This window comes from Odontesthes bonariensis, chromosome 21, assembly GCF_027942865.1.
Source record: "Odontesthes bonariensis isolate fOdoBon6 chromosome 21, fOdoBon6.hap1, whole genome shotgun sequence".
Classification (NCBI taxonomy): Eukaryota; Metazoa; Chordata; class Actinopteri; order Atheriniformes; family Atherinopsidae; genus Odontesthes; species Odontesthes bonariensis.
Genome location: NC_134526.1, coordinates 26,376,183 through 26,396,548, shown reverse-complemented (window position 1 = coordinate 26,396,548; position 20,366 = coordinate 26,376,183). Strand labels below are relative to the sequence as shown.

General features: G+C 43.6%; 1 protein-coding gene across 9 annotated transcripts in view; it reads left to right on the top strand.

The window, feature by feature from the left end:
* The window catches only part of caskin1 (CASK interacting protein 1), a 140,113-nt gene extending 120,364 nt beyond the window's left edge, over positions 1–19,749 (top strand). For 4 of the 9 annotated variants that reach the window (XM_075455047.1, XM_075455046.1, XM_075455044.1 and 1 more), the window contains 9 exons: positions 452–562; positions 7,073–7,174; positions 7,416–7,581; positions 10,301–10,444; positions 10,586–11,790; positions 11,889–12,194; positions 12,482–13,073; positions 14,108–14,618; positions 15,585–19,749. In XM_075455047.1, the coding sequence (XP_075311162.1) occupies positions 452–562; positions 7,073–7,174; positions 7,416–7,581; positions 10,301–10,444; positions 10,586–11,790; positions 11,889–12,194; positions 12,482–13,073; positions 14,108–14,618; positions 15,585–15,681 (3,234 nt within the window). In that variant the 3' untranslated portion in view covers positions 15,682–19,749. The remainder of the gene's footprint in view (positions 1–451; positions 563–7,072; positions 7,175–7,415; positions 7,582–10,300; positions 10,445–10,585; positions 11,791–11,888; positions 12,195–12,481; positions 13,074–14,107; positions 14,619–15,584) is intronic. The other 5 variants (XM_075455043.1, XM_075455042.1, XM_075455041.1 and 2 more) reach the window with 5 other exon arrangements.
* The last annotated feature ends 617 nt before the right edge of the window (positions 19,750–20,366 follow it).

Below are 20,366 nucleotides of genomic sequence, written 5' to 3'. Positions count from 1 at the left end.
TCGTCAGTTTCACTGAACATATGCTTCTGTTCTCAAAACAGACCTAAAGAACCAGACACGTCAGTACTTTTTAAACACCGCTTAGTAAAATTTTTCCATCTCTCCTTCAGACTTTAAAACACATCAAAGAATTACATCAAAGAGGCTCAAATGCAGATTAGCTTGTTGTTGCTTATCTGTAGCTCTAATTGTGGCATTTAAGATACTTAGGGCAGGTCTTCCACCTTCCTAACGGTTTTAATGTTGGTCAGTCACTATAATCATTCATAAATGTATAATAAACGGTATGTTTCACATTCATAAAAGCCCAGTAACAACAGGACAGATCCTTTCTATAGTAACTAAACTGTGGCCCCTGTTCGACCCTACTTGGTCCTGCTGATGAAAAGTGGCTGTTGAAGAAACAGACACGGTGCCAGTGACTGCATGCCCCCTGTCTTTTCTCCTGTAGAGCTCAGAGGCTGTTGTCGAATGGCTGAGCGACTTTCAGCTGCAGGTCTACGCTCCAAACTTCCTGGGTGCTGGGTATGACTTGCCCACCATTAGCCGAATGACCCCGGAGGTAAGGCAACTGAACCCTGACCCCCTGAACCCCAAAGACCCGAACACCCACCTCCAAGGACCACAATGGAAACAAGTCTGAACGACTTCGATTTGTGTTGTCCTTGATGCTTTCAAGATGCATGTACATCATTTTCCTTAAAAAGAAAGAAAGAATCTTATGATCACAATATAAACACATAACCAATGTGACCTCAGCTGTCCTCTCCCTGCCACCCGTCACCGCTGTCCTGGTTTAACCTCTGTCCCTTTACCCATGAGCTGGTGATATCCTCCTCTGTCTCTGATCCCAGAAATGTCGCACTGCACTTGCATGAAATCCCAACATTCGAATTCACTAAAAAAAAAAAAACATTTTAAAAAAGGTTATTGTCATGCTGATGGTAAAGTTCATGTTTTATCATGTGTATGAAGTAATTTTCAAGACAACTGGTAGACAGTTATGGACCTCTAAGGTTGAAATCCTAATACTTTAGGAAGTTAAATTGTATTAACAAAAGTATGCCAAGAGGACAGATTAAAAAAGCATATATTGTTGTTTAGATCAAAATGAGTCAAATAGGAATGAAATAATTATAAATATAAATATATTAAAAGTGCTTCTGTTCTATGTAAAGTACACACAAGGGACTTTTCAGCCAGTGGAGACTGTTGTGATCCTCATTCATTAAGAGCATTCAGGGGATTTTCCTTCCAAAAAATAATAGGAACTCCCTCTGTCACATTAGCCGCATTCGGACAGAGCAGTTCTAAGAACGTCGTTCTAAGGAACGGTCCTCCTCGAATTTCGTTCTGATAACTGTCGTTCCCCAGGGGAACTGTTTTAGTATGCATTCGCACATGAGTCGGGACCTGATAGAGACTGATGGGACGCAGCCGTCTGCGACAGTGACGTGTTATTTTAGCGCCACATTCAACAACAAAACAAAACAAAACAAAACCCGCGAATAGTAAGGAGAGAAGAAAAAAACACCACCAAGAAGCTAATATGGAGAGCGGGGAGGCCACAGTGTTCATGGTCTGCATGATGGTGATATTAATCATGGACGATCACATCGGGCGTCTAACATCGAGGCTCGAAGAGCTCACAGAGAGTCAGGATCGAGCGCAGGCGATACTTATTCATTTCATGAAGGAAGCAGAGCAGAGCGCCGCCGACAAAGGAGACATCGTGTAAGTTTAACTTAAACACGCGCAGGTTGTGTCCGTGTTGTATGAGTAAACATTTCAGCCGTGACAACATGACGAGGGGCGTAGCTACCGACCACCAAACACCTCCGTCAGATGTGTTCCTATAGAAATGATATAGGAACTGAGGGCCATGGTCCTGAGTTCTGTATGTGCGAATGCTGGAAAAAACGGCCCCGTTCCTGAAAAGGTTATAGGAACTGCCAAAGGTTCCTACAGTGCGAATGTTGGCTTGGAACATGCCTTGTCATCAGGGAAGAATAAAAATCTATAGATAGATATACCTGGTGATTCAGTATAGTCAGGTGACCTCATTTTATGGGCACATGATGTTGCTGAGCCTCGATCTGACAAATGAAGCAACCCCAGATCATAATGCTGCTGCTCCCACAGGCTTCTGTAGGAGGTATGAGGCACGCAGAACTTCATCCATTGCTCTTCTTACTCCAATGACTCTTTGGAAAAGTGTAAATCTGGACTCATCAGACCACATGAACTCACTGCTGTTAGCCTGGCTGACGCGTCCACATCTCGATGAGATGGTGGTCTGGGAACTAGGTGTGCATTTTCTCGTATTTGAGGCGTAGTTTACGAATGCCTAGAGCCGTTTATTGGGCGCTATGAATGTCTATCAAATGGCGTCTGGTTCTTCCCATGCTGCTTTGCGCGCGATTCATAGCCAATTGTATCACTTATACCAGATGACGTATGTAGAGCGACAGAAATTTGATGAAGAAGAAGAAGAAAAAAAAGTCAAATAAAAGTAAACTTGTGTTCTAAGCTACTTAAAACACTTTCTAAGGCTGCATTGAACGGTAACGTTGTGTCCGCTGCCATGTTGGATTAACACTCTACAAGCTTCGGCATCGTCTTGCTGCGCCCCCCCCCCCCGTTCAGTGATTGGTTCCCTAACTCAGGCAAAAATAAGGGCGGTGGTTTCCAGGCTGCCTTTGCAGTGTGAATGAAATTGCGCGCAAAGCAGCATGGGAATTCCCAGGCTACACTGCTGTACTTCTTCAATTCAATTTAAATTAAAATTCTCTTTATTGTCCCATGAAGGGAAATTAGTGTTGCAGCAGGAGCACACAAAGGACAAGGTACACAACGATAGTAAGTTGCAATATGAATAAAACCCAATTAAAAGTTTAAAAGTCATAATAAAAACAACACAATATAAGAAGCAACATACACATATATAAAACTAGCAAATGTTCAGTCCAGAGCTCCTACTACCAAGAATTACAAAAAGTGCAAATGTATAAATGTGCAAATGAGCAATAACAGTGCAAAGGAACATGAGCATTCCAGGGGCTACTTGCCATTAAGTAAATAAATTGCAGTGGGAATGAATGAAATCTGAAGTCTTTTAGTCCTCCTTATAGGAGCCCTAAAACGACGACCTGAGGGCAAAAGCTCAAACTCGTTTAGAAGTGGATGATTAGGACGATCCAGAATAGCATTAGCCTTCCTCAGGACCTGTCTGTTATAAATGGACATAACGCCGGCCTGCTGACTTCCTGAGATTTTTCCAGCAGTTTTACCAAAACAAACAAGACGATTCTTATTAGATAAGTTCAGGGGTCCGTTTCACAAAGCAGGTTCAACCAACTCTGAGTCTATTCCTGACCTCTGAGTTGATCTACTCTGAGATAGAAAACCCTGAGTTTTCGGTTCCAGAAATGCTGATTTGAGTGAGGTTAATCAACTCTGAGTAAGTTCACCTTGAGTTTAGCGCGTGCACCACAACTTTAAAAAGCCAGCATCAATGGAGCCCCGATTCGACGAGTCACCATGCCAACGGGGAAGAGGAGGGGCTACGTTTTTCACCAACCTCGAATTGGAAATCTGCGCTCATACGGCGAGTTTCAACACGTTTTTAGAAATAAGTGCAACACCGTTGCAGCAGCAAAAGTGTAAGTTTAAATGTAGTCCTTTGCAATCCCAATAATATTACAGGGAAACTGCTTGAATGGTTGCCCATTCAATCCCGCGGGGGAGAAGCGCACTTGGCAGCAGTTTAAGATGAAATATAAAAACATTGTTCAAACAGGTGAGACCTCGGCATGGAGGTACCTCATTTTGATCATGTTTTACACTGTAAAATAAATATTAAGTGGTTATTTGACTGTGCAGTTATTTTATTCCCAACATAATGCTGTTTTCACACACATAAACTATGTCTTCTCATCTATACCATCCCTCCATCCATCCATTTTCTATACCGCTGAATCCGTCAATCGGGTCGCGGGGGGGCTGGAGCCTATCCCAGCGGTCAATGGGCAAGAGGCGGGGTACACCCTGGACAGGCCGCCAGTCCATCACAGGGCCACATAGAGACAAACGAGACAAACAACCATGCACACTCACAGTCACTCCGAAGGACAATTTAGAGTCATCATCTATATCATGTTCTGTTAAATAATTAAGCCTATTTAAACTAACACAGACTTCTACTGAGCCAACAGAAAGAAGGCAGATGCCCGTAAAACGGGTGGTGCCCAGCACCGCCACCTCTAACGGGAGGCCAGTGGCTGAGGGAATCCCTGGGGGGAGTCCACCCCCAAGAAACGAGTGCCTTTATAAAATATAATAGGCCTATGTCTTTTTTAAGCCTTATTCTTACAAATATTTATTTGTCTTTTATGTCTTTTTTTTCTTTTGTCCCAACACATTCTGATGGTGCCGCTCAAAAAGATAATTGTCTGTAAATGCAAAAATCTGTGCGCGGTCTGATAACCATCTCCGACGAATATTTATTTCTCTGCGCAATAATGCTGCACCTTCATCCACGGGATCGTTGTCAAAAGGACATGTTCGTGAAAAAAGTCGCCTCCTACTGTGCCTAATGGACTTCTAGAAGTAGAAGAACTCGCTCTGCTGACTGAATGAATGAATGAATGAGGAAATCAAATGGTGTGTGTGGCTGAAAGAGGGCGGAGACGGAGATAAACTCAAGGTTTCTTGAATAAAACCTGGTCCCGACCAGGTTAGGTTCAGAGAGTCTGTTACTCCGGTAACTGACCGAGAGGTTAAGTTACCTCTCTTTGTGAAACAGGCTAGAGTTACCCCTCTTTCTCGGGGTTGAGTTACCTCCCTTTGTGAAACGGAAAACTCAGGGTTTCCCTCATTTCAGGGTTAATCAACTCAGAGTTTTCACTAAACCTGCTACGTGAAACGGACCTCAGGTGTCCAAACCATGCAACAATACAAAAGATTAAAACAGATTCAATAAAACTTCTATAAAAGAGAGTCATCATCTCAGAGGAAACATGGAAGGTTCTCATTTTCCTTAAAAAGAACTTTCTTTGCTGAACCTTTTTGGAGGTAACATCGACATGGGATTCAAAACACAGTTTATTAACAAGGACCACATTAAGATATTTATAGGTCTCCACCATCTCAACATCTGCACCTTTGATAACAGTTGGTAGTGGAAAAGAGGTAGACTTCCAAAAATCAATAACCATGTCTTTGGTTTTCAACACATTTAGCTCGAGAGAACACTCATCACACCAAGCTATAAAGTCATCTACAGCAGGCCCATGGTCCTGCTCATCCCCCTGAAGAAGACTAACAATAACCGTGTCATCAGCAAACTTTAAGATGTGTCTGTTACTGAAGCAGCTATGGCACTCGTTAGTATACAAAATAAAAAAGAGGGGCGACAACCTTGAGGAGAGCCAGTGGAAGAGGAGAGCACATTGGAAAAAAACCCTGTTAACTCTCACACACTGTGAGCTGTTAGTTAAAAAGTCAGTTATCCAACTAATCAGGTTAGGATCTAATTTAAAATGATGGAGGAGCCTATCAGCAAGCAGAAATGGTTGGATAGTGTTGAATGCTGAGGAGAAGTCTATGAATAAGAGTCTGGCATGGGTCTCTTCTGCCCCTCAAGATGCCTGAAAAACAATTGCAGTAAAGTAACAAATGCATCCTCCGAACCTTTACCAGCTCTGGAAGCAAACTGAAATGGATCAAGATGTTGTTCAACATGCAATAAAATTTCCGTTTTGATGATCTTCTGAAAAGTCTTCATCACTAGTAGAGAATAGAGAAGTCAGAGCTACAGGCCTGAAATCAGTAGGTGCTTTAGGGGAGCCACTCTTTGCGCTTGGAACGATAACTGAATGTTTTCAAAGCTTGGGTACTTTATACAGCTCAAGAGACAGTGAAAAAATGGAATGGAAAATGCTGCTCAACTGATCTGCACAGGTTTCTAGTACTCTGCCACAGATATTGTCAGGTCCAGGGCTCTTAGCCGGAGTTTTCTCAAAAAGATTTGCCAGGGGGAGGCTTGCTTATCTTTTGCGATCAACACTTCTCTAAACTGAAAGGATTCAAAATAAAATATGAAGGGAAGTAATTAATCATGCTTCAATCTTTGCGTTCATTTAGCTCCCATGTTTAAAGTTTTCAACAGGTTTCCAATATGATAGTAAAAAACTGGAGATCAGTTCTACTGTAATGAATAAAAACATGTCTTAAATTGTACATCGTGTTGCAATCTTTTAAATTTTGAGCCACCATTTGAACCCCCCTGCACCGAAACACATTAAAAAATGAACTTACAGCAGACGTATGAATCCATCCATTCGGCCGCCTGACTCTTCCATCACCCCAACACAAAGCAATTTCACTGCTGCTCTCTGCTCACCAACATATAAATAATTTTCAGCATTTATAAATTATTTATATGTATATACACTACGTGCATGTTGAACGGGTCACAGCAGCGCTGGCTTTAAAAAGGCTTCTCATAAGTCTCTTCCTCGGATATGAGTAATGTAATCGGCTCGGCGGGTGGGTGTCTGAGTCGTGAGCGCAAATGTTCATGTATTCTGTAAAAGTGTGCTGTTGCGTGTCTAATAAAACTACTCCCGAGTTAAACGGGAGCAGAATTAGCATGATAATGGGCCTGTTTATCGGTTGATGCGTGTCTATAATTCACAAATAAATTTGTCTTTTTTGTTTGAAAAGTAAGACAAAAATTTAAATGACAATTTCATTAGGAATCGGGTTTATGTTTGCTTTCTTTTTTCTTTTTATTAGATGCTTCCTACCATTGCAGAACATTTGCTTTTGTTCCCCTTGTTTTTCTGTTGATTTTGAGACATTTGCATCTCTGCTCCATCCTCCTAAACTGGTGGAAGCTTTCATCAGATGTAATTCTGTCGCTTGGGCTTGCAAGTTTTCCTCTGTGTGTGTATGTGTGTGAAAGAGAGAGAGAGAAACACTGCTGGACTCTTGGGGTGATTTTACTCCATGTTGTGGAAGAAAATGTAACTACAGTGTCTTACATGTGAGTTTGCTTGTGTGTGTGTAGGATCTGACAGCGATTGGAATAACTAAACCAGGTCACAGAAAGAAGATGACTTCAGAGATTAACAAGCTAAGTGTCACAGAGTGGATGCCTGATCAGAAACCTGTGAGTAAAGCTAAACAAACACACACAGACACACGCACACAGACATTCACAAGACCCCTTCCTGGTAAAGGGTTTCCTATCGTGCTAAAACTATGAGCAATATTTTCATGATCTGGTTGAAAGATGCAAGTCCTGTCTATCTTTTCTTTAGGCTGTGCTGGCCATTATTGTCCAGTTATGACAGCTACACGTTGGTCAGCCCTGATCCACCGTGACTTGAGCTGTTAAGATTGATTAGCAGACTTTTTGTTTTATGGTTTTCCTCCAGAACAACCTGGGAGAATGGTTGTCTGCCATTGGTCTCAGCCAGTACCACCAGGTGTTGGTGCTGAACGGTTATGAAAACATTGACTTTATCACTGACATCACCTGGGAAGACCTGCAAGAAATAGGCATCACCAAACTAGGTAAGACATATGTTGTGTGCACATCAATGCAGCTTTTAAAATGTATTATAATACATGACCTCCTTTATGGTAGAGTCAGAATACAGCAGATGTATGAATCCATCCATTTGGCCACTTGTCTACTATCAAGTACCATTGTCAAGCTTATAAAGCTGATTACTGACTCAGCCTAGTTTATGTATTCTTTGGCCAACACATGAGCAGATAAATGGGTCGAAAGAGGCCTGTTGAAAAAAAAGTCAAAAATATAAATATATTCACTTTTGACAAGAAATATATGTGTGTATATATATATATATATACAAAATCTGAGCAAAAAAACACAGTGTTATAACAACATAGAGACTAATTCCAAACCGCTTCTAGCTAACTTTACTTAACACAACTTTAGCCACCATTTTGTAAAAAGTGTTAGCCTTCCACCTAAAATGCAGTTAACATTGTAACGCAGCTTTTCATTTACACACAGGCAACGTGAATCACCCTCACATAAGTCTCTCTAACTTCAAAATGTTCCTTGAGTACGCTGACATTTTCTAACTTTTGCAGAGAATTTCAGTAAGACTGTACAGCGTACCAGGAACTTTGCAGCAATCAGGCTAACCAGGGCTCTCAAGTTTTCAAGTTTTCTTGGAGTGAGATTCGGGCGGGGCAGGGGCCGGGCCGTGTGCGCGGGGGGGGGGGGCTGGTCCCTTGCAGTATTCCATCACCATAAACTAGCTAAAGAACAATTGTTTTATTTATACCAAAATCACAAATCTTCACTTTTACACTAAATTCTGCTATATTTTAAAATAAATTGTTTTAGGTATGCAAAGTCTTAACAAACAAAAAAATTTTATGAGTGTTGTTGTAAGTGTTTGTGGCAGATTTTGATGCTTGATGACTGATATTGGGGGCTCCCATTTAAAGCACTGTGGCTCAATGTCAGCCATTTTCACAGTCATGATGGATGACAGAGTTCCATTCAGAGCCAACGTGTTCCTGGTCTTGGTTTTATTGAGCCCCACCATGGAAAAAACCCTCTCTGCATCAGCATTTCAGTGCGGCAGAACTAATACCAGTTTGGCAATTGTAGATAGCCTTGGGAACCTGCTCATACCAGTCACCTTTGAAAAGAATTAACCACGGAAGCCTAATTACACTCCTACATATTTTTCATTTTTCATTAAGTTGCTCATGTCAAAGGGTGTGTGCTGAATATTTAGGCCTACTACTCCAATGAACACTTTAATCGTCAGGTATTGGTCTTTTACAAGGAGTAGGAAAACTATAGTAACTAATAAAAGATTAAAATAAATGAAGATATGACCTGCTGAAGATCCTGACGGTTCTCTTCCACCTCCAGCTCGTCTACAACTTCTGCACGCATTCAGACCATAAAGGTTATGTCCGCTGTGCATTCATGGGACGCGTGCTTGCAGCTTAAAGCTATTTCAGACCTAACCCGGCAACAAGAAATTCTGTTTTCTGATTGGCTGAGAAATTCTGTTTTGTGATTTTCCGATGGGTTGCTAAATCAAGACAGCTGTACCAGAGCTATAGTTCTGAGCTGTACGAGCGCACCTGCCATTGACTCGTTTATAGTATAGGCCATTATAATTTCTGTGCGACGAAGTTGATCATTTCTCAGCGTGAGAAATGGCATGTATGGCGTGTGAGCGTGTGAACTTGTTGAAATGCGTGTGTCTCACGCTCATTGCATGAGACTTGAGAGCCCTGGGCTAACAAACTACTAGCTTTACAGTCAAACTGATCACTGGGTTTCAAACACAATCAAGTGAAAACTTAATTTTATCAATTTAGTTTAGGGTTTTTTGTGCATAAAAAATAAGAGTAAAAACAGTGCAACAATAGCAATGTAGAGACTACCTTAAAATAACAGTTTCTAGCTAACTTTACTTCACCCAACTTTAGCCACCATTTTGTAAAAAGTGTTAGCCTTCCACCTGAAATGCAGTTAACATTGCAATGCAGCTTCATGCCTCATTTACACATACACTGTTCGTCAGTATGTGAATCACCCTCACCTAAATCTCTAACTTCAAAATGTTCCTTGAGTACGCTGACATTTTCAAACTTTTGCGGAGAATTTCAGCAAGACTGTAGCCTACAGCATAACAGGAACTTTGATAAACAAAGTAGCAATCAGGCGAACAAACTACTAGCTTTGCAGTCAAACTGATCACTGGGTTTCAAACACAATCAAGTGAAAACTTAATTTTAATTTTACCTCTAAATAACAGCTTCTAGTTAACTTTACTTCATCCAACTTTAGCTAACATTTTTCTAAAAGTGTATACTTAAAATGTAGTTTACACTGCGATGCAGCCTCATTTCCAAATACATTGTTTGTCCATATGTGAATCAACTAAAAGAACGTCCATCCTAATACACCTTAATTTCCAAAAGAAGTGTGAAACTCCCCTTGTTGTTTGTTTTATTTTTTTTATACACTGGACACACTCATACATAAAAGTGGACGGGAAAACTGTTAACATTTGACTCTAAGATCGTCCATCTAGAAAAAAAAAACAATTTCCTTGAACATAAGGGGGCATAAGTTAACTTGTGTTGCCAGACAGTCCTCTTGATGTCATTGCCTGTTTCAGGGTTTTATGTTCATATATTGAGGGAAGATCTAAATGTTTGTTGTAATCATAACGATGGTCAAATTGTTATTTAATGTAGCTGAACTGTGAACCTAAAACTGTTTTAGGTCACCAGAAGAAGCTAATGCTGGCAGTCAAGCGGCTCGCTGAAATGCAGCGCAATTCAGATGGGCGGGCCTCCCTCAGAAAGAAGCCCCCGCCAATCACACAGCAGCAGGAAGTCATGTCAATTGACAGCCCGCCCCCCGATGGTGAGCTAACAGACGATAGTTTGATAACAATTTAATGAAATCTCCCAAACACTTTCCACTGAAGTTATGCTTCTCCAATAGGACTGTTATTACGTAATAAGACCTATATTGATATTGAAATAAAATCTTCTCTTCTGTCAGAGCTCATGTCTCCGAAGCTGAGCACCTTCCAGGACAGTGAGTTGAGCACCGAGCTGCAAAGTGCCATGACCCAGCCAGGTCAGGAGGCTAAAGTTCAGCGAACACGCACCCTCAGCAAAGACCATGATGAGGCGATCATAGGAGGAGGCGGTGGTGGGCCGCCCAAGAAGGAGGCACGGACTATGAGGCAGCAGAGCAGCCAAGGAAGCGCCTCCTCCCACAGAGGCAGTGTATCCTCACAGGGCAAACACCGTCACTCCCACTCCCAGCCTGCACCTCCTTACACACCCCCCCACACCCCTACCAAGACCAGGACTTCATCCTCCTCCTCCTCCACCTCTGTTCAGAGTTCAGCTTCCCCACAGACCAAGCCCAAACCTTCTCCTCAGCCAGTCCAGGGGGAGCAACCTCTGTCGCCACGCTCACACCCGCCTCAGTCTCCAACCCACCGTGGAGCTCCGTGTCAGCTCCCACAGCAGCAGCAGCAGCAGCAGCAGCAGCAGCAGCAGCAGCAGCAGCAGCACCAGGCGCACCCTCCGCCCCACCCGCAGACACAAGTTATGGAAGTTCGAGAGAGCCAGCAGCCACAGGTCCCCCTCCTCTGTCTACCACCTGAGGCCGAAGTGGCAGAGGCAGAAGGAGCAGAACCCTCGGCTCTTCAGCAGAAACGTGCGCACAGTCTCAACAGATACGCCGTCTCAGATGGAGAGTGCGATGAGAGGGAAGGAGGAGGAGGACGGGGTGGAGGAGAAAGAGACACAGAGGTCACAGGAGGTCAGGCCTCGACCGTTGTGAGAGGGGAGGGAAGGAAGTACGCCACAGTTACCCACCGCGTCAGCCGCAGCCACTCTGTCCGCAATCAGGACAAAGCTGCCAACCGGGGCCAGGCCCAGTCCTTTGCCCTGCGTCAGAAGAAAAAAGGTCCGCCGCCGCCACCTCCCAAGCGCTGCAGCTCTGCTATCTCCAGCTCCAACTCCAACCTGACAGAGACCAATGCACAGCCGCAGACCCACGCTACCACAGGGGGGATGTTGGATGTGCCTTACAACCAACAACGGCGAGCTAGTGACCTCGGAATGTCTGTGGAGACAATTGCTGTGGAGACGAGCAGCGTGGGGAGTGTGAGGAGCATTGCCGCCATGTTAGAGATGTCTTCAATAGGGGGTGGAGCCAAAGGGATGAAACTGCAGAAGAATTTCCTGCAGGTACTGTACACACCTGTGTCTTTGGAAAATGTAATTTACCTTTAGTTGTAAACGAGTTAAGCATAGTGAACCACTGCTATGTTTTTGTGTTAAACCAGGTGGGCAAAACACGTGATGCCATCGGTCTGGACGGCGAAGTGGTGAACCGGCGGCGGACCATCAGTGGCCCTGTTACTGAGCTGGTGGCAGCTGCCAGGTGGGACCAGCCAACTCCTGTGCCGGTACCGCCATCCTCCACCCAGCTCGAGTCCTCCCCTCCCTCGGTAAATTCCTCCTCGCCCCAAACCCCGTCCTCCCCGCATCCGAGCTCGGGAGGCAGCGGAAGCTCATCAGAGAACCTGCCGTTTGCGGAGGAGGGAAGCCTTACCATCCGCCGCCAGGGTCGAGGAGAAGGAGAAGGACAGGTAACTATCTATATATGTTTGTCTGTCTATCTATCTATCAATCTATCTATCTATCTATCTATCTATCTATCTATCTATCTATCTACCTACCTACCTACCTACCTATCTATCTATCTTACCAACATTATTTATGTAATGTGCTGAAGTTAAATGTGATCTATCGCAAATCCATAGCAACTTGTCTGCGCTCGCTAAGCTTTATTTGTCTTTTCCATGTATCTTTGTCAATGCTTTGACTGTTTGTGCAAGAATGACCTCTTATCACGAATGTATGAATTTTCCGTTAGTGTGTATTTTGTGTCTGCCTGCAGGGTGACGGCCAGGGTCCCCAGGGAGACAGCGGGGACACCCAGGAGGACTTGGTTGAAGCTACAGCGACCCTAAAGCGACGGCCCCGCAGTTCCAAGCCTCACCCCAACGGCTCAGATTTCACCCTCCAGGAGTCGTCCACGGTCAAACGACGGCCCAAGAGCCGCGACAAGGAGCCTGATGGCTACTCAGAACTGGCTGCTGCTAACGGAGAACCTGTGGGCACCGGGCAGCCGAACACCACACAGCCAGTCCCCTACCAGAACGGCACGGCCACCGTGAAACGCCGCCCGGTGTCTGATGCTGGCGTGATGGAACAAATGCAACCTCAACCCCAACATCAACCTCAACCACAAGTGACTGCAGCCTTTCGCAGGGACAGTTTGGACCAAGGAGCTCCAGCTGCAAATGAAGGAGGTCCCGTGAGGAAACCAAAGCCCCCAGTCTCCCCGAAGCCTATCGTGGCACAGATAAAGAGACAGGGAGGGCCTCAGACCCCCCCACATGCTGCCTCCAATAAGAGAGTTCCGCTGCCGGGCCCTGGGACGCCTGGAAGTCCAGGTACTCACGGTGTGTGTCTGTGTTCATATCTGTTCAAAATCCCAGCATCAGGACACGGCATAACAAGTCAGCCTTAATAACGACGTTCGTGAAATGTCTCGTGCGTTAGAATCGTTACACCTGCCCCTCATCCTATAAAACAAGCACATTGTCCTGCAACATATGAATTTGAGTTTCTGGATCTGTTGGAGTCTACCAGATAAATCAAAGAGAGATGAATGATCATCAGAGCTGTTAGAATAAAGCCCCTGCAGATACGTTTAAATGATCCTCATTAGACCTTTCATTCTCATTATGCAGTCGGTACAGAAACAAATCAGAGGGATCATAAGGGGCTTTCAGACAAAACCATTCAAGTAACACCCTGAGGGTAGTTGAGGAATGTCGAGCTCCCCTCGTAAAAACATACCCTCAAGGGTTTTTCTCAAGCAGACGTTTTATTTGTTTTGACATTTTATACATTTTATATTTCTACTGCGCACAAGCTCAATAATGCTGGGAGATTACCTGCAGTCCATGTCTTTGTGTTTACTTTAAGGCTGATTTATTAAGTCTTACCAATGTTTCACTGGGATAGGGGTATGATACCCAGAATAATAGCAGATTTTGTTGATGTTTTAACCAATTCACGTACCTTCATGCCTTTTTGACAAATCACTATAAGCTTATGTCATAAATGACAACTCTTGGCTTAGAGTAGTAGGAGCTAAAAAAGGTAGAAGCTAAAAGACAGACCTAAAAATAGAGTGACTGCAGATAATATAAATATATGGTACAAAAGCAGCTGTTTTTAGAACGTTTTGTGGAGCTAAACTTCTGTAAGGAGCCCCACAAAGTGTGTTGAATTATGCTGTGTGTACCTTTGGCACAGTTTTTGCCTCCGTAATGTTGATATTTATGTGTTGTTGATGTGTTATTTACGTAAATTGTGGGCATATCTTTACCCTTCACATACAAGAAAATGACTCAGAGTAAGCTTAGGCCCGCAGGAATGACTGTAGCTGGTCACTAAGTTAGTATTACCTTTTCCCCTCTCTATGCAGTTGAAGGAAAGAAGATCCCTCCACCAGTCTCGCCCAAACCAGCGCCCCCGCCCACAGCACCCAAACCAGCCAAGCTCATCCACTCCATGACCAGCCCCTCCTCGACCACGGTTCCTGATCCAGCCAAGCAGCAAACCACAGTGACCAGGCAGACCAGCTCACCGCCTTCCTTCCCACCATCCAACACTCCCAGCCCACCGAATGCCAAGCCGACAAGTCCTGCTTCCCAAAGCCCTCACACGCCGCTGACCCCCACTACGCCGCAGACCCCCCAGACACCCCAGACCCCTGCCACTCCCAGCCCCACCCTTCCACCCGTCAAGCCACCCCGCTCCTCCATTGGGGGCGTGTCGGTGGATAGTGGGATTGCAGGGGGCGGGTTCACACCACCGGCCACTGCGACGACAGACTTTGGCATGGATTCTTTGGTGCATCAGAAGTTGGAGGAGACGAGCGCATCTCTGGCTGCTGCTCTGCAGGCTGTCGAGGATAAGATACTCCAGCACGAAGAGTAAGGAGCACACACAAACAAGCAGATATCAGCACAGGACACATAATCATATTCAATTCACCGCTCGCTTTTCAATAAATACATTTTTACATTCAACATAAGCCATATAATTGCTTTTTTTAGACTGAGACTAAGTTTCTGTATCGGAACCTTGCAAACCCACATCTACATGTTTCTGCTTTGGGCTGCCACTTCATGGCAGCATCAGAAATATGTGGTATCGTCTGAGTTGTGTTGGTGCTGTTGTTGGTGCTTTAGCTTTGCTCTACAGTGGAAAAAGACAGTTGTCAAATTGGACAAAAAGATCTGTTTTGTGGTGGAGTTCAATGTTTTTATGATGACATTGATTATTGTCGGCTCCTTCCGGCTCAAGCTAACTTTCAACCAATCAGCATTCAACCTACTCTTTGTATCATCTCTGAGGGCTACACGCTGTTAGGTTATTCAAAGACTGCATGCAAGTCTGCCTGCATTATGTGAATACTCAAAATCCGGGCCTACGTGTTAACTCCTTAACTTGATTGCTATTACAAGAAAGATTCCCACTCACTGCACTGGCAGATTTGCCCATTTTAAATACAAACATGCTGCTCTCTAGAAAACTTGGCCTTAGATATTATCTGAGCACTGCAAGGACCTGTTCCTCAGTCAGAAAGATCAATGGTCCTTTTATGGAACTGGTTCATCAAATTTTCAGGAGTGATCTAAGGGTTTAGTTACTCATTAGAGGAGTGAACGCTATTAAAATGTTTTTTCTTTTCTTTTCTGTTGCAACGCAGTGAGATTGAACTTAAGAAATGACCAGCAAAATGTTCATCAGCACCGCTTTTTTTAGAACTGCTATCACAAATCTTTAAATAATGGTTTGTAGCTTTTCCTATCGGATGCTATATCTTATGCCTCTCTGTGTGTGTGTGTGTGTGTGTGTGTGTGTGTGTGTGTGTGTGTGTGTTTGTCCACATCCAGCTCTGTGGTTGAGCAGAAGACCACGGTGAGCATCCTCGATGACATTGGCAGCATGTTCGATGACCTGGCCGACCAGCTGGACGCCATGTTGGAGTAACTCCAGAAACCAATAAGCGTGTCTCCACGGCAACACTGCATCAGGAATGACTCAGATGGCACAACGCGAGGCATGCCTCTCTTATCTCTCGCTCCTCCTCTCTCTGCCGTGCTCGTCCCCTCTACGTTCTTAACTGCTGTCCGTCCATTCGTCCGCCACCGCTCCACAAAAAACGCCATTCTTCCCTTTTCCTCTTGTTTCCAGTCGCTCGATGCTAGAACGATGACGAAACGGCGCCAAAGGCCTGGACAGACGTGTGCCAGAGAGAAAGAGCAAGAATAGGCACTAAAAGACAAGGACGAGGGGGGGGGGGGGGGGGGGAGAAGAAAAAAAAGGACCAAATGACTTACGGGGAGAGAAAAAAGTAATACTTAAGAAGGTGAGATGAAGAAACACACCAAAGTGGAGGAGACTGCAGTCTTTTAAGAACTCCACGTGGACTCTTTAAGCGAACAAATACTAATACTGATTGAAAAACCAACTGTGTAATGACTCATAGTGTGGTATGTGTACATTCTAAGCATGGAGAGTTTATATCTACTGAAAAAGTCCTGCATTAGCACAGTAATATATGATATACTGATAAATATAAATCTCTAGCTCTTTGGTTTAATGTCTTGGTTCTGTGTGGAATGGTGACCTCTGGTGTTGTGACGATGTAAATGACTTGGTGGAAATTTTTTTATCTGTGACCAAAACGAGACTATTCAGCTCCTGAGGGGTGTGTGTGTGTGTGTGTGTGTGTGTGTGTGTATCTGTCTGTGCGTGTTTGTGCATGTGATCTCGATCGAGGCAGTATGACAGATGTATGTATGTTGAGTTTCAGGATCAAATACAGTTTCCAGCCCTGACTGCATCTCTGTCACATGCTCATTATCAGCATGCAGACGCACACACACACACGCACACACACACAGGAGAAGCACAATGACCCATGCAGCTGGCTTGCGTGCACACACAAACACACGCTCACACAAATGCACGCACCGGAGTCTTCACAATATGAAGCGAACTCAAGGGGGAAAACTGTAGGAAGGCTACGTCAGGTAGATAATGTAAAGTTTGGGAGTGTTTTTGAGAAGTGTGGAAGGGCTGGATTTTAGCAAGGGAAGGCGGAGACAGAATAGTCTGACATTTCTCGGGATCAATGGTGAGATGAGGCTAAGTTGCTCCAAACTTCCTCATGTAGTGCAGCACAAGCACGGCGGTCATAGCTGTGCATCCAGAAAGAGGGCTTCAAAAACACTGCTGACTGACGAGTTAAAGCAGCAAAGCTCAGGTCTCCCAGTAAGTTCCATTCTCAGTCTGTCCCCTTACGGACGCGGCACCTAAACAAAGCAGCAACCCAGCACCACCGATCTCTTGTTTCTCAGATTTAAAATTGTGTCCAGCATTGAGTCATAGTAAATTTAATGTTTGCTTATGTTGACATCCAAAACACACAATTCCAGATGAATTCATGCCCTGTTCCATTTGCCCCAAAAGACATCATCAGTCCCCAAGTTGACCGTGTTGTGGTTGCAAGTCGGGAAAACCGTTCTACCCTTACTCACCGGAGGTTGAGTGTTGGCATTAAGCCCGCCTGTCGGCCACTTATTTTGAGTTGCAATTTAAAATCAGCTTTGCTACTGGAAACAACAATCTCCAAGTTCCCAACCAAAAGGCTGAAAATGGCAAGTTTTCAGCAACATGTTTACAACAGGATCATTCTTGCATGTTTGCCTCCCTGCTTCCCCAATAACACTAATTTGCAGTCGCACTGTTGCTGCGCACACGGCTTTGCACAGACCAAGCAGATTTTGATCGCTTAAAACAAATGCACAGCATTATGGGGGTAGCCCTCGTTAGACGAGCTTTTAATTACATATATGCATGCGTACAATGGCAACCTTGCATATTCTGCAATTGAAAATTATGATCTCGTAATTGGAAAAAAAAAGAAAGAAAATATGGCACAAAGTCAGATTTCCTAATAAAGGCAAATTATCAGCTAAGCTCATTATCTTTCTTTTCTTATTCCCCATTAAATAAGACAATGGACAAAGTCCTGGTTCAGCTTTATAAGCTCATGTCGTTCCTCAGTTATGAGCATTTGTTGTTAATAGCAAAGCAACTGAGCGAACCCAGAGGCAGCCAAGTTTTTTCCCCCACTTTATGCATCACAGTTGTAAAAGTCAAAAGGATGTTTTGGTTTCTTTCCTACTTCCCAGATACACCAAATATAGGATTAACATCCTCTGTTGCCACCATTTGTAGTTTATTTGGCATAAAAAGCAAAGCACATAGGCAGGTATGTAAATAATTTTGCTCACGACTGAGTCGGTTGTCGATGTGAGGACATGGTTAAAAGGCAAGTAAAGCTGGGGCGCTCAACTGATTCAGCAGGCGCCCCGTGTACAGATGCATAGTTCCTATGCTGCCTGACCCCCCCGCTCTCTGCCCTCTTTCCTGTCCACCTACAGTCAAATAAAGGCCACCAGTGGCCAAAACAACGTAGAAATAAAAAGGCAAGTAAAGCTGTGGCCGAACCCTGACCAGGCATGATGGTGCCACTACCATGCTTCATGCTGGGAATGCTGTTTATGACGATGGTGCCCAGATGAAAGGGCCAGAAGCAAATGTTTGACCAAACGTAGAATTATCTTTCGACAGTTCCTGAAGTGTCTTCTGGCAAACTAGAAGATTTTAAGGTTTGTTTTTTTATCTAAACAGCTCCCAGATGCTATGATATCAGACCATATGTTATTGTAGATTCAGTCTTTTGCTTTTCCCTAATGTTGGCATCCAGGGCTTCGTGATGGCAGCTTTGCCGCAATGCTGACTTACCTAAATGTATATGGTATGTTACAATTAGGTGAAAACCCCTGATTACACAAAGGTTTTCTCAGTAACTGGCTGCCCTGGGAATGATTCAGATGTGTCCTTTTGAAGCCTCTTTTATGTTTAACAAACCTACATTAAAAACTGCTCTGACTCAGTGTGTTAACATTAAACATTTGGGCCTTTGGGCAATGAATGCTAATATTCCATGCCCTGTATACAATGTGGTGAGGTAACTAAAGGTCAAACATTACCATTGGGTAACCATTTGCTACAACTGGGTCAGCAGCCCACCTTGAGTTAATGAATGTCAGTTCATTCAGGAACAACAGACATGAAATACATCTATTCAATGCTGATTGGTCACATCTAGATGATAGCGGATCTGGTTAATAAGGTCGGCCTCAATAGCGCACCCCCTGTTTTATGATTATGTGTCGTTTAGATTAAATGAAATCCAATGCAATCCACGTCCTGACACGCCAACTATCCCCACTCTCTCCCAACCACTCACCCAGTTTTGCCATGACAATCATCATCACCATTCTCACCGACATCACCGTGGTTATTGTTGTGTGTTGACATGATTTTGTGTACATGGGACAGAAAAAAAAAACATGAATAAAAAGCTGTCGGAATGGAGTGAGCAGCGGTGGAGGTCTGTGAAGCCTGAAGGTTTATTTCGGCGCGATAACTGACCGGTCGTTGGTGCTACAGTCCAATTTTATCCATTTGCAAACTCGGCCCATTAAGAAAATCAAGGTTTCACGGTCTCATGGCAGCCACACTCCTCATATATGAAGAAATTACAATTCTGAGAATAGTTGTGGTATTTAAATTCTGATCACATAGAGATTATATATATATATATATAAATGGATATTTGCAGAAAAAAAAAAATAAGAAGTGTATTTATGATTGTGTGTGTGATCCTGAAAAGTATTTTTCAAAGTAAACAGATCTAATCTGAGTGTTGAATCAGTTTGCTTCTCCATGCTTAAGTGGTCTGAGCTAATGAATCATTGTAGGATACCATGTTGGGATATTTCCAGGAAGTGTTATTTTTTATTATTATTTATATTGTTTTCTCTGCCTACATGTGTCCAGGTGTGGCGATGTGTATAATTCAAGCAACTCTTGTTCTTCACTTTTATTATATTTTGCATTGTTTTCATTTTTACTTTAAAACATGTGCCTTGCTTTGTGATTTTGGTCTGACTTCAATACAGTAGATGGGTATGTACAAAATCAGGGGATCGCTCTTTTTTTCCATACTTGATGTATTACTTTGAAATTCCTGCTGTCGCCTTCCTTTACTTCACGCTTGAGCTGCCCTGCAAGAAATCTCAAGTCCTCTCTATCCGACTGAACAACTGGACAAACATCTTTTTCCAACAAAACAGCTAAACTTTACCCACTTCGCAAAATGTGGTCACATGCCAGCTGAGCGGCATTTTTTTCATTAATGTAAATTTAAAAAAAATAGATTGAGGAAATGCACTTCAAAGACACAGATGACAAAACTGACGCCACAAAATGAATAAATGGAAGGAAAGCCAGGTAGCCCGCTAACATCTGGTTTGTTCGACGTGTGAAATACTTAGCCGTTTCCTATCTGTGTGCGGAGGTGATGAAGATGGAAATTCGCATACACTGCATTCACCGTCTGAACGTTCATTTGTATGTGTGACACGTATGTAACAGGAGCAGATGCCACACATAGCCACGTTTCAAACTCAACATCAAATGCAAAGAAAAAATGCTGTGTCAAGAATAGAGATCCCTCATTAAAAAAAAGCTTCAGTTTCAGGATCCAGCTATTATGAGATACTATCTCATAATTATGAGACAGTATCTCATAATTA